Source organism: Cherax quadricarinatus, chromosome 14, assembly GCF_038502225.1.
Source record: "Cherax quadricarinatus isolate ZL_2023a chromosome 14, ASM3850222v1, whole genome shotgun sequence".
NCBI classification, from domain to species: Eukaryota; Metazoa; Arthropoda; class Malacostraca; order Decapoda; family Parastacidae; genus Cherax; species Cherax quadricarinatus.
The window spans coordinates 20,183,238-20,198,484 of NC_091305.1; the positions used below are offsets into that span (position 1 = coordinate 20,183,238).

The 15,247-nt window shown below is 41.9% G+C and overlaps 1 protein-coding gene across 1 annotated transcript; it reads left to right on the plus strand.

The window, feature by feature from the left end:
• The first annotated feature begins 4,803 nt into the window (after window positions 1-4,803).
• Window positions 4,804-11,407, plus strand: LOC138852708 (uncharacterized transmembrane protein DDB_G0289901-like). Its single transcript, XM_070085037.1, has 3 exons — window positions 4,804-4,961; window positions 8,400-9,133; window positions 9,481-11,407. Exons 1-3 carry the CDS (start codon window positions 4,928-4,930, stop codon window positions 10,654-10,656), a joined length of 1,944 nt encoding a protein of 647 aa, XP_069941138.1. The 5' UTR covers window positions 4,804-4,927; the 3' UTR covers window positions 10,657-11,407.
• Window positions 11,408-15,247: the final 3,840 nt, after the last annotated feature.

A 15,247-nucleotide genomic window follows, 5' to 3' on the forward strand; every position in this document is an offset into this window, starting at 1 on the left:
ATCTTTCTGTAAACTAATATGAAGGCATATTGCACCATATAGTACCAATGACTTAGCAAATGAAACATCACTTTTTAATAATTTACAAAATTCAGATATTTAATGTTCTCTTCATGGAAGTTTATTATTATTATTATTAAATTCATAGGGAAGCACTAAGCCAGTAGGGATAATACTGCGCCTGGGGAATTTGAGGTAATCAGACGTGAACTGAGGAAAGGGAGAATATCTCCAGATCCTCTGATCAACATTCTCTTCAAGAACAACAAAACATCTCCGTCGAAGAGAATACTAATGTTGACTCCTAGTCTCTACCTCACAACAGAAATCATTTATAATCTCTAATGAACTTCTTGAATGTTACACTTGTCTTAAGGTCTTGCCTCTTACTGCATCCACCAGCACACCCACAAATAACCATCGTAGAGGCTAAGAAACATCAGAAATTTCACACGTGTCAACAGCATTACTTGTGTAGTATAATTATATAGTTCTTATACCACATTATGCATTATATGGCGTAGATAAGCGTTTACTATTGAGTTATATTCCATTCCGCAACCCAACTATAATGCAAATGATATCGTTGCGACACGTACAAGATCAGCTCAAAGTGTCTTCGGAAGAATTCGGTTTAGAGTTTTCTGTTTATTATTATAATAATAATTCAGAAGAATCCGAGAAACTTTATAAATCAACAGCAGAATTTACAATTCACTAACACTCGAGCAAAGTCAACCAAAACTGAAGTATTATTATTATTATTATTATTACCAAAAAGAAGCGCTAAGCCACAAGGGCTATACAGCGCTGCAGGGTAGGGAAGGAAGCGAGAGTATTGGGCGGTAGAAGAGGGGAGGGATGATCAATAGGTTACAGAAAACAGCGGGGCAGGGGATCGTGCGGGGGTAGAGGGCAGCAAGAGATTGAGTTAGAAAGGGCTGAAGGTATCATCAGAAGGGCCGGATTAAGAAGTCTCCGGGCCCTAGGCTATTCAGATTGGCGGGGCCCCTTTGAGTTACGGGTAAGCGAAGCGACCCCTTCCAGCTTGGGGGTGGGGGGGTCGGTGTGAGCCTGTTTAAGGTCTAATTAAATACATTCTGGCTATTTAGATTAAATTTAATAGGGAAAGTACATCAAGACAACCAAAACCATTTACCAACAGCCATTATAACTATCTTGTTAAATCATGCATTTTAAAGAGAATAAACTCAAGACAGCATAGTATTACTAGATTAAGCTATTAAAGTAGTGACATCATGTATTATATTCAGCATAACCACTACAGCACTATTATTCCCTTTATAAATCACTGACCATTATTATCATTGCATCATGCATAAGACTATCAAATCATATAAACTACAGAAAATTGGAGAGGAATCTCCCATACTCACCCATTAGCAGGAAAACACAGCTGTTCTGATGTAAACAAAGGCGTGTTGAGTGTTGCCATCTATGATTAGGTTTATTTATTTTTATTTTATTTTATTTCATTATTTATTTTTGTTTTGATTAATTTTTAAAAATCAATTTTACTCTCCAAACACTTGAACTTTTTAGGTAGGGACCCTTTTGCACTTACACCATGTGCGCAGTCTTGGATGAGCCCCTGAACCCCTTGGACTGTGGGGCCCCCAAATGCGCAGGGCCCTAGGCAAATGCCTAGTTTGCCTATGCGGTAATCCGGCCCTGATCATCAGAGTTTGTGAAGCAAGTCAGTTTTTGTCAAAAAGTCAATGAGAGAGTCCAGAGGATAGGTGGGTCCATCAGCGAGAAGGGAAGGTAAAGAGAGAGCAGCGGAGCGAAGACGACGTTGGAGGTATATTCTGCGTGCTCGTTGATAAAGTGGGCAGTCTAATAGAAAGTGGCTAACCGATAATGGAACCTGACAATCCTCACAGAGAGAAGCAGGGCGCTTCTCCATGAGATAACCATGAGTAAGACGAGTATGGCCAATGCGAAGACGGGAGAGAGTAGTCTCCCAACCTCGACACTGGTGACAAGAAGACGGCCAGTAACCTATACTCGGTTTAATAGACTGAAGATTGTCGTTGATGTTTAGAAGTGGGACCAGAGTCGGTCCGACGTGGGACGGGCTGGCGATTCGAAAATCGCCGCACCATAGAGGGAGAAGCCAGAAGCATATTCAAAGGAGAGCGGAGGTCAGACAAATCAAAGGAGTCAGTGGAAGCCCCGGTACCTGAAGCGGGTGAGGAAACAGCACCAGCAAGAGATACAGGGGCCTTAGGAATGTCCGAAGAGTGGCCAAAAGACGAGGTGAGGTCAGAACGGGGTGCAGTAACAACAAGGGGCCCGGGGGTAGCGGGCTCATGGATCGGGTACTCCATGGTTAGGTTACTTCTTTCTTTTTGTTTTTAAGAAAGAAAAGAAAATATAAAGAAAAAAAAGAATGAAAAAAGGGGGGACCAGGGAGGGATAGTTCCTAGGAGGAATGAAAGGGCCAGAAATCTCCCTCTGCGCCCAAGAGAACCTCAGCACCGCAAGTAGTGCAGATGCAGCATGGAACCCGTGCCATACCCTACCCATCATGCCAGTAAACCAGCAATCTGGGATAGCAACCTCACATCGGTGGACAAAAGAGAGGCCGCCCGGATATCCGCCACAAAGTATACCTCCTTCGGCCACCACCCCCGGAGTCCGAAAGGTGGCTTCCAGAGATACACCCGTCGCTCGAAAGACACTCAAAGCCACCCTCCATACCGGAGAGGGATCGGGACATCCCCAGGCGATCCAAATTCCACGGCAAACTACGCCACCGCCAAGAACCTCAATGGAATGGGATGGACCCTGGTACCCTTTCCCCTACCCAGGAACTAGCACGCCTGTGGGAAAAATCCCAAAGACCAAAAAAGGAAGGGCAAAAGGGAGGGGTGGGGAGGAGGAGGAGGAAAGGAAAAAGGGGAGGATGGGGAGGATGGGATAGTGAAGGGAGGATTGGGGGGTAATTAGGTTCGGTCTGAGGAAGGAGACCGACAGGTCTAATTCCTCAGACCAAGAGCCTCTTCACCATACCAAGGAGCCCCCTTTGAAGAGGCAAAACTGAAGTAGGTTCGAGAGTTGTTAACTAATTTCAATAAAACATGCGCAGTGCCAAAGCTCGACCGAAAGTTTTTTGGTCCCTACAGAGTAGGTGATCATATAAATGGTAATTAGTATAAAGTGAGAGAAATTAACAGTGGTTAATACAAAGAATCGCATTTAGATCATGTGAAGTTAGTGAGCGATGATACTGAGTTACTTGGCACCAAAACGAGCGAGCCAGACTCTGACAATCCTCCTAACCCAGTACCTTCTGCCTCTAACAGCCTGACTGATGTACAGCCTGACTCATTGTTCTCTACTTACACGACAAGTGATAAAGAATCCTCAAGTTTCAGTTGTTGATGCTAATGTTAATCCCCCTCGGGTAACGTCATGTGTTAGCCATTGCCACAGAATTTGACCTACCTAGAGATGCCTAACTTGCATATATAAGTCTCACTCCAGCAGAGTTGGGGTTAAATAACTTATATAGCTGATTAATATAATCCAATCAATGTTCTGTTATGTGTAGTATGTCAGTCTATTCGCTGATCAAATTTTTTTTTTAAGTGTTCATGTTTTCTCCGAATTCTAAGATTTAACAGTAAATAACTTGAGTGCTTTGAGTTTGTCTTTTTTGTTAAGCACTTTCTTCATTCTTAATAAGTTTCCTTAGAATCCCTAGATCACATGAATCATGTTCTAATTTATTCTCGTTCGTTCCCATGGTCCACCATGATTTGTAATGCATTATGTTCTAGTATGTCCTGTTTGTTGTACAACGTTTTCCTTGTAGTGTATAGAATCAGCTCAGAGCCTGAAACGTCTGCCGTCTACCTTACGCAATAGTTTATATCTGTATATCGAGGACATCATACGTTAGCATCACCGAGCTTCTTATATATAATTCCTAGCAACATTTATAGGTAGGCTCCCTGGCCAAGCCTCATGTCACGTGACCCCCACTGCACGGAGGCCGCCACTCACAGGCCTCTCAGATTCAGGCAGGAGGCACAGAAAGAAGGCGATGATTCGATCTCTTGACAATAAGAATTTTAAAGGCGGACGTAAAGGTTTGCTACCATCATTCCGTCAACGAACCCTACTAACATATACATGAGTGTCGACATAGCTTCATGTCCAACATTCAAAACTTCAATAGAACTAAATAAACACTCGCTATGGGAACTGGTATGATAATTATTCAGCACTTGGGGAATAGGAGGTTTTTGTCAAGGAAGAGGTTAGCAACAGTTCCTTGGATCAAGAATTTCTTACCTTCACCCTATAAACAGGGTACTTATCATGCAGAAGTGCAAGAACTCGCCGGAGGTGTTACAGTTTTTCAAGGTTTAGAACCTCAAACAGTAATTTCTTGAACAGAATAACTTGGCGATGTGATTTTGTTGTAAGTTTCTGAGGAGATATGCTCTACTTCCTTCATCTTCCAGCTAACCAAGACTGGTTAGGGATAACGACCCAAGACTTGACTGGTGGGGATGACCCACAGGATTGGAGCTGCCTGGGGGGCAGTGAGAGAGACAGGTCTGGTGGTTCCCGCAGTGGTCCCGGGAAGCCGCTCGTCCAACCGGCAGGGAATCTAGAACGGAGGTCTGGGCTGCGACCATGACCTGGCCTTTCTTCTCGGCCTGGCGTCAATCTTCAGCAATAGCCCCTGGACCGTTGCCTAACTGACGACGGAGTATATAAGGGACGGTGAGCGTTGGTAGCCACATAACTCTCACTTTCCACCGTCCGTTGCTCCTTCTTTCTCCTCCTACCTTCAGGGATCTTCCTCCACAAGGCTTTTATTCATCCAGTACTACATCATCTGAAGTTTGGTTCTACCTTTAAGAGGATTTTTGAGAACCTTCCACTTACAATGGCGAAGATAATGAGGCAGCTTATAGTTGCAGGTAAGTATTTACAAATGGAGGACTCCTACACGTGTTAGCTAGTCTGCATAGTCTGATTACATTTTTTTTCATCTCTGCGAAGCTATATTCTTATGAAAAATAAGAGCAGTTCACGATGTATCAGCTATATGAAATCATAGGCTGTTGAGTGGTTATAACAGTGATGATATGAGGAACTTCAAACGAAAAAAAAAAAAATATGACCCAAGGATAAAAAAGCACTCTGAAATTTACTGGTGTAATTTGAAAGTGTGCAGTAATGAAACACACGATTTAAGTTAGTCTAGATGGAATAACGAGAGGTAGACAGTATAAGGTAGGATGAAAAAATAGCTAGTATAAGGTAGGACGAAGCAATGACAGTATAGGGAAGAGAAAAAAACCTAGATTGTATAAGGAAGCTAGAAAAGAGACCTTGCAAGAGCTGTCGATAACAAGGATGTAATGATCCGAGAATGTATTTTGGTTTAAGATACAGCACTGAGCTAGGACCTGCTTACCCCTGTCCAAGCAACCAAACTTTGTATGCAACTCAAAACATTAATAAGATTCCAAAGTCCGTTTGATAAATGAACAGTGATTTAATTGAATGATTTAAATACAAAAAACTATAAAATAAATAAAAGCCAGCATAGATATTTAGAGGATATACATTTCACATTTTTAAATAACTCAGAAAACAAGTTATGGGTAGTTATGTTTGGTAAAAGTAAAACAATAGTAGGTTATGTAAGTGTGCTACGATCACCCTCATACCTCATCCAGTACATCAAACCATGGCTCACTTTGCACACATTCTACGCTCATTCCACATCCCAGCTCATCTCTCACGCTCCACACACTCCTCAGTTCTTGCCTACTCAGGCACCAAGAGTATTATATATATATATATATATATATATATATATATATATATATATATATATATATATATATATATATATATATATATATATAATTCCATTGGCAATAATTCCAGTGGATATCAGGTTTTTAATTCACTTGTTGCGGTAATGATCTGGTTTTAATGGCTCACTGAAATTATCTTTCTTTACCTTTTCGAACATTATTTAAGAACATTTAAGAAAATTTGCTCAGTGGTGTAACTCTCAAGCTAAAGTTTCTAAAGTTCAATTTATTATAGTTTTCTTTTAACAATCTGCAATAAACTTTATTTAGTTAACCATTAACACGAGAGAAACACTTGTCCACACAATCACCAGTGAGGCTGACTAGTGAATGTTGGAGTCGTGCACCACACGTGAACCACCGAGCCTCCACCACCACCACCATCACCTCCACCACCATCACCACCACCACCATCACCACCACCACCACCACCACCACCACCACCATCATCACCACCACCACCACCATCACCACCACCATCACCACCACCACCACCACCACCACCACCATCATCATCACCACCACCACCACCACCACCACCACCACCACCACCACCACCACCATCATCACCACCACCACCACCACCACCACCACCACCATCACCACCACCACCACCATCACCACCACCACCACCACCACCACCACCACCACCATCATCACCACCACCACCACCACCACCACCACCACCATCACCACCACCACCACCACCACCACCACCACCACCACCACCACCACCACCACCACCATCACCACCACCACCACCATCACCACCACCACCACCACCACCACCACTACTACCACCACCACCACTACCACCACCATCACCACCACCATCACCACCTCCACCACCACCACTACCATCACCACCACCACCACTACGGCCACCACCATCACCATCACTATCACCACCTCCACCACCACCATTACCACCACTACCACCACCACTACCACCACCTCCACCATCACAACCACCACTGCCACCTCCACCACCACCTCCACCACCCCACTACAACCACCCCCACCTCTACCATCACCACCATCACCACCACCACCGCCACCATCACCACCACCATCACCATCACTACCACCACCTCCACCATAACCACCGCCATCACCACCACCACTACCACCTCCACCACCACCACCACCACCTCCACCACCCCACTGCAACCACCCCCACCACCACCATCACCACCACCACCACCACTACCACCACTACCACCACTATCACCACCTCTACCATCACCACCACCACTACCACCTCCACCACCACCACCATCACCACCACCACCATCACCACCACCATCACCACCATCACCACCACCATCACCAACACCATCACCACCACCATCACCACCACCACCACCATCACCACCACCATCACCACCACCACCATCACCACCACCTCCACCACCCCACTAAAACCACCCCCACCACTACCATAACCACCACCACTACCACCACCACTACCACCACCTCTACCATCACCACTACCTCCACGACCACCACCCAAACAACGTCATGCTCACCACCTACTAGCACCATCTCTCATCACCTCACTGTAACCACCTACCACTACCACCACCGCCACCACACAAAACTTTACACTAACCACGCACCACTACCATAACCACCACCACTACCACCACCACTACCACCACCTCTACCATCACCACTACCTCCACGACCACCACCCAAACAACGTCATGCTCACCACCTACTACCACCATCTCTCATCACCTCACTGTAACCACCTACCACTACCACCACCGCCACCACACAAAACTTTACACTAACCACGCACCACTACCATCACCACACTCCACTTTCTCCGCAACCACGACTACTAGCACCACCTCCACAACTACCTCATCTTCAGTCATTACCACCACCTCACCATCACCAACCAGTACCACTATTCACCATTACCACATACCATTATCTTCCACTCGCTACCCTTACCGTATACTTATCATTGTGTCAATTACACAGGTAACCAACAGCGGCATCTTCGAAGACATTTGCACTGATCATAATAAAAATGAACTCAACCTTTGCTCTGGAGTCTGGAAGACACAATAAAACTGTCAGTGTCTGGAATAAAACATTTTATTGTTTTCCAGGACAATACCGATAACTTAGTTATATTTTTTTATAATTATACATGTTGATTACTTTCATTACTTTGTAAACTGCCTCTGGATGAATAAAACACATATTAGACAATGAGACATATATCGTGAAGCATGTAGTCTCATATTATATATATGTTGAGAGTTTTTAATCCCTGTTTTAGAGATTAAAGTATTCTTAACTGGTGGTCAACAGTGATATACAGCCTAGTCGTGCAGTCGACAGGCTTTAAACCCCATTAACCAACCATGTGCAGCACCTGTCAATAACGGTACACAGGTGTTGCACATGTGTCTTGTTCATCAACTGGTTGGTAATACAGAGCTTTGATCTACAGAATACTGAGTCTTGTTATTGTGTGGATAAAAGCTCATTTGGGTGTTCTTCCCTCCACAGCTGCCATAGGTGTGTGTTTGGCCCAGCAAGCCTACCTGCCTCCAATCAACGGCTTCAACGGCAACGGGGGGAACGGAAATGGTAATGGAAATGGCAAAGGGAATGGGGTTTTAGGTAATGGGAATGGAGGAGTTAACCGAAATGGAAACGGAAATGGTGCGGTAAATGGTATTGGAGGACATACCAATGGGATAAACGGAAATGGTAATGGAAATGGCAATGGTGGCTACACAAACGGCAATGGGAATGGTGTGAGTACGAACGGCAATGGAAATGGTATTAGTAGCGTAAACGGTAATGGTGGTTACACAAACGGAAATGGCAATGGTGTTCACACAAATGGAAATGGCAATTTTGGCACCACAAATGGCAATGGTGGTTACACGAATGGTAATGGTGGTTACGCAAACGGAAACGGCAATGGGGGATACACGAATGGTAATGGAAATGGCATTCATCAAAACGGCAATGGTAATGGTGTTCACACAAACGGCAATGGGAATGGCAATGGGGACTACGCAAATGGGAATGGTGTCTACATAAACGGCAATGGCAATGGTGCCTACTTTAACGGAAACGGACTGGAGGATCCCATCACCGCCCTGGCTACTGCTGTAAGAGGTGAACCCGGCGTGGACTATCCCATCCTGGCTTCCGTACCCGACACAGGATTCACCTGCGGTGGACAAATCCCTGGATACTACGCTGATATTGCCCTCGAGGCCGGCTGTCAGGTGAGTCTTGCACTCCCCGCCCCCCGAGTCCAGCTCTCAAGTGAGTTTTATACTACCCTAGAGGCCAGCTTTTTTTTTTTTTTTTAATAATTTGGATATTTAGTGATTATTTACGTGGACCGATCTTGTCAAGGTCTACCGATGAAGACTGAGTGAATCATAAACATTTACAGCCATAGTAAGAAAATCTCTATTGTTTTAGTATGATAACTACTGCGTATACTTAAAATATTCATACAACTTTTAATCCACTTTCTTAAATAGCAATGCCGTTGGTTGCTCCTAGCAGGTGTTTCACAGCTGCCACTAATAATACGCTGCTTCTCTAATACTCTTGTCCTCCGCAGGTGTTCCACATCTGTCAGGCAGATGGCAGGAGCGACTCTTTCCTGTGTCCCAACGGTACCATCTTCAACCAGCAGTACTTCGTGTGTGACTGGTGGTACAACTTCGACTGTTCTACCGCCCAGCAGTTCTATGGTCTCAATGCTCTGATTGGTGTTACCAATGGCAATGGTTATTCAAATGGCATTGGGCTTACCAATGGTAATGGTAACGGATACACTAATGGCAATGGACTCACCAATGGAAATGGTAATGGATACACTGATGGCAATGGACTCACCAATGGCAATGGCCTCACCAATGGCAATGGTAATGGATACACTAATGGCAATGGACTCACCAATGGCAATGGCCTCACCAATGGCAATGGCCTCACCAATGGCAATGGTAATGGATACACTAATGGCAATGGACTCACCAATGGCAATGGACTCACCAATGGCAATGGACTCACCAATGGCAATGGCTTCACCAATGGTAATGGTAATGGATACACTAATGGCAATGGTAATGGATACACTAATGGCAATGGGCTCACCAATGGCAATGGTCTCACCCATGGGAATGGTAATGGATACTCTAATGGCAATGGACTTACCAATGGTATTGGATACTTTAATGGCAATGGGCTAACCAATGGTAATGGATACTCTAATGGCAATGGGCTAACCAATGGCAATGGTAATGGATACTCTAATGGCAATGGGCTAACCAATGGCAATGGTAATGGATACTCTAATGGCAATGGGCTAACCAATGGCAATGGTAATGGACACTCTAATGACAATGGGCTAACCAATGGTAATGGGCACAGCAACGGAAATGGTTATTCAAATGGGAATGGTATTACAAATGGTAATGGAAATGGCATAAACGGAAATGGCTACACGTACGGAAACGGAATTAATGGCAATGGCGTTCAGACCAGTGGAAATGGCTATACTAACGGTAATGGCATTAAGGCTAACGGAAATAGCTACACAAACGGCAATGGAGGAAATGGCAACGGAAACGGAAGTAATGGTAACGGATATGGTCACACTAATGGGAACGGAAGTAATAGCAATGGAAATGGCTATGCTAACGGGAACGGAAGTAATGGTAACGAAAATGGTAATCGTGTTAATGGAAATGGACACACAAATGGTAATGGGTACAACTACCTAGCTCCAACGTAAATACTGTGACCTTCACTCTCAAGTTTCTGTCTCTGGAACATGTGAAGCTGCGAAGTGTCCACACTTGTGTCTCCATGAACTGTAGAAGAGACTGAACAGGGTTTTATCTGCCCTTTAACAGCTGTTCTCTTCAACATCTGACTTTATCTGTCTGTCTGTCTGTCTCGCCACTGTTAAAACAGCCAGGTTGTGTGATACTTGAGGTTCCTCAGATTGCTGAATGGAACCTCAGTGGTACTTCATCTTGTAAGGAAAGCTCTCTCTGTCTGTCTCTGTCTGTCTCTATCTGTTTCTCTGTCTCTGTCTCTATCTCTCTCTCTCTTACTTTTTAATATAAATTTGCCTCTATTAAATATCCATTATTAAATATTAACATTACACCATTTAAACTGTGTAACTTCACAGAAATCAGTATGTATAAAAATCCACATAATTCAATATTTACCTTCAATTTATAGTTAACATTTATATTATCTTTATTCTCTATAAATCCATGACATTTGTTTTATCACTTCTCAAAAACAGCCCACTAAATTTTATTTTTCAGATCATTATCATCTTTTCTTGTGTTTCCCAAACCTGTTCTTCTTTCTGCACCTCGCCCTATTTATTATTAATAATGATGGTAGGAACTCAGAGTGAATAATATATTATGTTTTTATGAGATTTTTCTCCTGTGCAAAGTACTAAGTATACTTGTGCCATATGCTTTTCATATATGTTAATTAAATATATCGATTTATTTTTTACGTAAGTTATATATCAAGAAAAATATTAAAAATACATGCACTTATATTTTTTGCATTATCCTATATTTGCAGTCTATTTAGAGATTCCATTAACAACGAATTATGAAAAGATATTCTGACCATTAATTTTGAAATATTAAGATAAAATATCTTTATTAGGTCTGAGTCATTAAAATGTGACCATTAATTATAGCACAATTTTTCTTATATACAGGAAATATTTATATATAATGAACAGAAGACCTGAATAACTGAAACGGATTTAATGCTATTTTTTCTAGGAATAGAACAATACATTGATAAAGAAAATATGTATGATATTGTTATTAGCTGATTTTTGTGTTATTGGTGGCGGTCCTCCTCTGACACCTCTGTGAGGAATTTGCCTTTTGCCTTTAGCCATTTTCAGCGAGTAGTCAGGTAACGAAAGTCAAGAGTGAGTCACAGTGAACTGTGTCAACATCAGAGTTAAGTTTTCTGCTGATCAGTCGTGGTGCAGTGCTATCACATCTCCCCCAAGATTTATTTTATAAGATTAATATATTAACAGCTGTTCCGTGAGGTGGCTACGTGTTATTATTTACAAAGAATAATGAATAACCAAGTTCATGATTTGTGCCTCCTTTAAATTAACAAAGATTCTTTCGTTTTTGTTACCTTATAATATTAAATAATCTCAAATATTTACTGCATCGAAAATACAGAATTTTAAAATTCAGCATTTGCAGGACACTGATGTAAGATGGTATACATATTAATATTGTAATCATTTAAGGAGTAAAGAAGAGAGCATTTATGACAATATTCTTAAGTGCTTTAATAATTTGCATCTCAGAATTCCTCAGTGAAGAATTCAACAAAACCTTTAATTCAGTGGAGAAATTAAGATGTTCTAAATCTAATGATTTCATTGAGACATTATTATTATCTCATGAAAAAGCACTACTTAAACTACTCAACTAAATATACAGAATAATCCTTAAATAATACTTTGCCATTACCTTACAATAAAAACCTGACCTTGCTACCCAAATACCTAAAATGTTTTATTGTAAGAATGGTCTGTCGAAATGAGCCAAAAAAAAAAATCCGTAATTTAAAATTTCCAGTTACACAAGGCTGTGTATTATATCACATAATGTCCAGAGTTTTGCCTAAGACACAGGTAAAAAAAAACTCGAGGCTCAGTTAAGCCAACATCTTTACTCAATCCAGAGTGAACAAATATGTAATGCTCTGTTTACACATTTGAGAACTAATGACCACCCAGTTGAACAGTTGAGTGAGAAAGCCATATCAGACAGCTCACTGTTCACATATTAGAGTAATCCCTTATCAAACATGAAATTTACTCTGGTAAAATAAAGCAAAGTTGAGGAAGTTATCAAGTGGATAATTACATGAACACAAACATTACTTACAACCTGATCCTCGACATATTATCGACAGAAAACAAAAACTGTATTCATTACACTAATTAAATACACGAGATGTCTAGCTCCATCCATAACATTTTATGTTGGGTTTGAGCAAAATAATAAATTACTAAATGTATAAAAATCAATCGATATCCGTTTCTATCCATACTATTATTTCTCGCATCATGACGGAGTTAGTATTCAGTTTGCTCCTCTTCGTTCTTGAGAGCTCTATGTGAAATATTTCATTCGTTTCTGTGAGGTGTGAGCATTCTTACACGAAAATGCAGTTTTTCATATATCATAGTGTAATTACAGCAACAACAATTACCCTGGCTGATGCAATGAGTGTAACTGGCCACTATCAAATAGCCCTCAACCCCCTATCCTCCTCCGATATCAAGGTTTTAGATTTCGTTTTGTGAGATTTGTGAAGGGTTATGTTTTCCAGATGCAATAAGCTTGTATTACAGCATTCCGTGCTGATAAATGATGGCATCGGACAACAACTCTCACGGGACTCGTTCATTACGTTGACTAATACAATTAGAAGTGAACATGTTGAGGCTGCATAAATCAGACAACCGAAAAGCTGTATTGAAAATCAATTAGTTTGTCTATCATATGCACTAACATTTAAAAATTTTCATTATATTACAATTTTGTTTTAAAAAAAATAAATCGAACATGGACTTTATAGGCACATTATCTTGCTTAATTCTTCTACATTGCCACTCCATCTCCATAAATCCTTGTTTCATTCTTGGAATTATGCCTCTTTTTCCAAATCACCATCAAGGTTTTTTCTTCTATATTTTTCACCATCTTTTTCACATTACATATTGATCTCAAGCAGAGGATATTTGCACTGTCTTTAGCCTCCTTCCCTCGGAAAATTCAAAGACCATGATTTACACTCATACAATTATACTGCCACAATTATACTGACAGTCTACTTTTCGTGTCCAGTTTCAAAGTTCTATTTTTTCCACATTTTCATAAGTTTCCAGCAATTTCATCTTCCTCATTCATTTGTTGTTTACCTCATACTTCTTGAACCCATCTGGTTCATCCATTCTCAGGTATGTATTGTAAACACTTTTACTTGCTCAGTTGTAATAACTCCAATTTCATATAAGATTTATATTATACAATCACGAATATGAATACACTCGCACCATCAGCTGTTTTCAGTCTGCTGATCAGGACCTCAGCATTAGGCCCTGGATTCGCATGTGCCTTTGCTAGTGATTACTATACAGTTGTGTTTGGATATTCCCTAAAATTCATTCAGTGTTTCAGTAGTCCCTTTCCATTTATATTTATACAAAGGATAAACATTGTCAATTTCCTTACAACATCACTTCCGACTCTTCGCTCATTGCTTTTTCCTTGTCCCATTGCATTAGGGGCTCTTAATCTGGGCCCATGGTCCACCGTTGGCTCATGACGGGCCAGTAGAGAGGCCTATAAAAAATGAAATGCATAATTAGCGAAAATTCAAGACCTATCTTGGGAAATTCTACAACAAATTGGTCTAAGTAAATCACCTTGTTGGACATGCTACTCGTATAGTCACTCTACTGCCGATTGCCACGTGAAGATTAAGAAGATATGCTCCACCTGTGGGTCTGCAGATCACGACTTTCGCTCCTGCACTTCCACTGCTGCTCCCACCTGCATCAACTGTAAGAGTGATCACCATACTCTTGCAGCCAAATGTCCAGTACGCAAGGATATCCTCTCTAAGAAACTGAAAGAAGAAACTAAGAAGTCTACAGGAAATTCTCCTACTTATGCTGCTATAGCTAAGCTTCAGACGACCACCACCAAGATTCTACAAGCCACTCAGCAACCTCCACCACTCACCGCCTCTCCTCTACCACACGATATTTCCACAAAATTCTACTACTGCCTGATGTATGCACACATGCAAAATGCAGCTAACCCGGGTTGTTTTAATACAACTATGAATGATATTCTTGCCCTCAACAATCTGCCATCATTCAACTTCCCAGCTAGTCCTGCTTCAGCCGATGTTTTGAAGATTATCCCAAAAATCGTCAGTTTCGAGGCACCAGATGACTTGCAAGATTTGATTTCTGCAGAAGCCACCTGCTCTACTTCACAATCCACCAATGAGAGACCACCACCTCCTCCAGCCACCGCCACTGCCAAGAACCAATCAGAGCCTTCACTGCCTCACGTGCCTCCACCTTCCTCCACCAATGAGAAACCGCCTCCAACGCCAGCCACCACATCTATCAAGACACGAGCAGCGTCGTCGTCTTCCAACACCAACAAAACTGACCAATCATCGACTTCACTTGTCTCTCACTCTAAGGATAAGCAACACTATAATAAGATACGTGGAGTCGCTTTCCACACTACTCCTGAGTATCCTAAAGAAATGGATGCACAGAC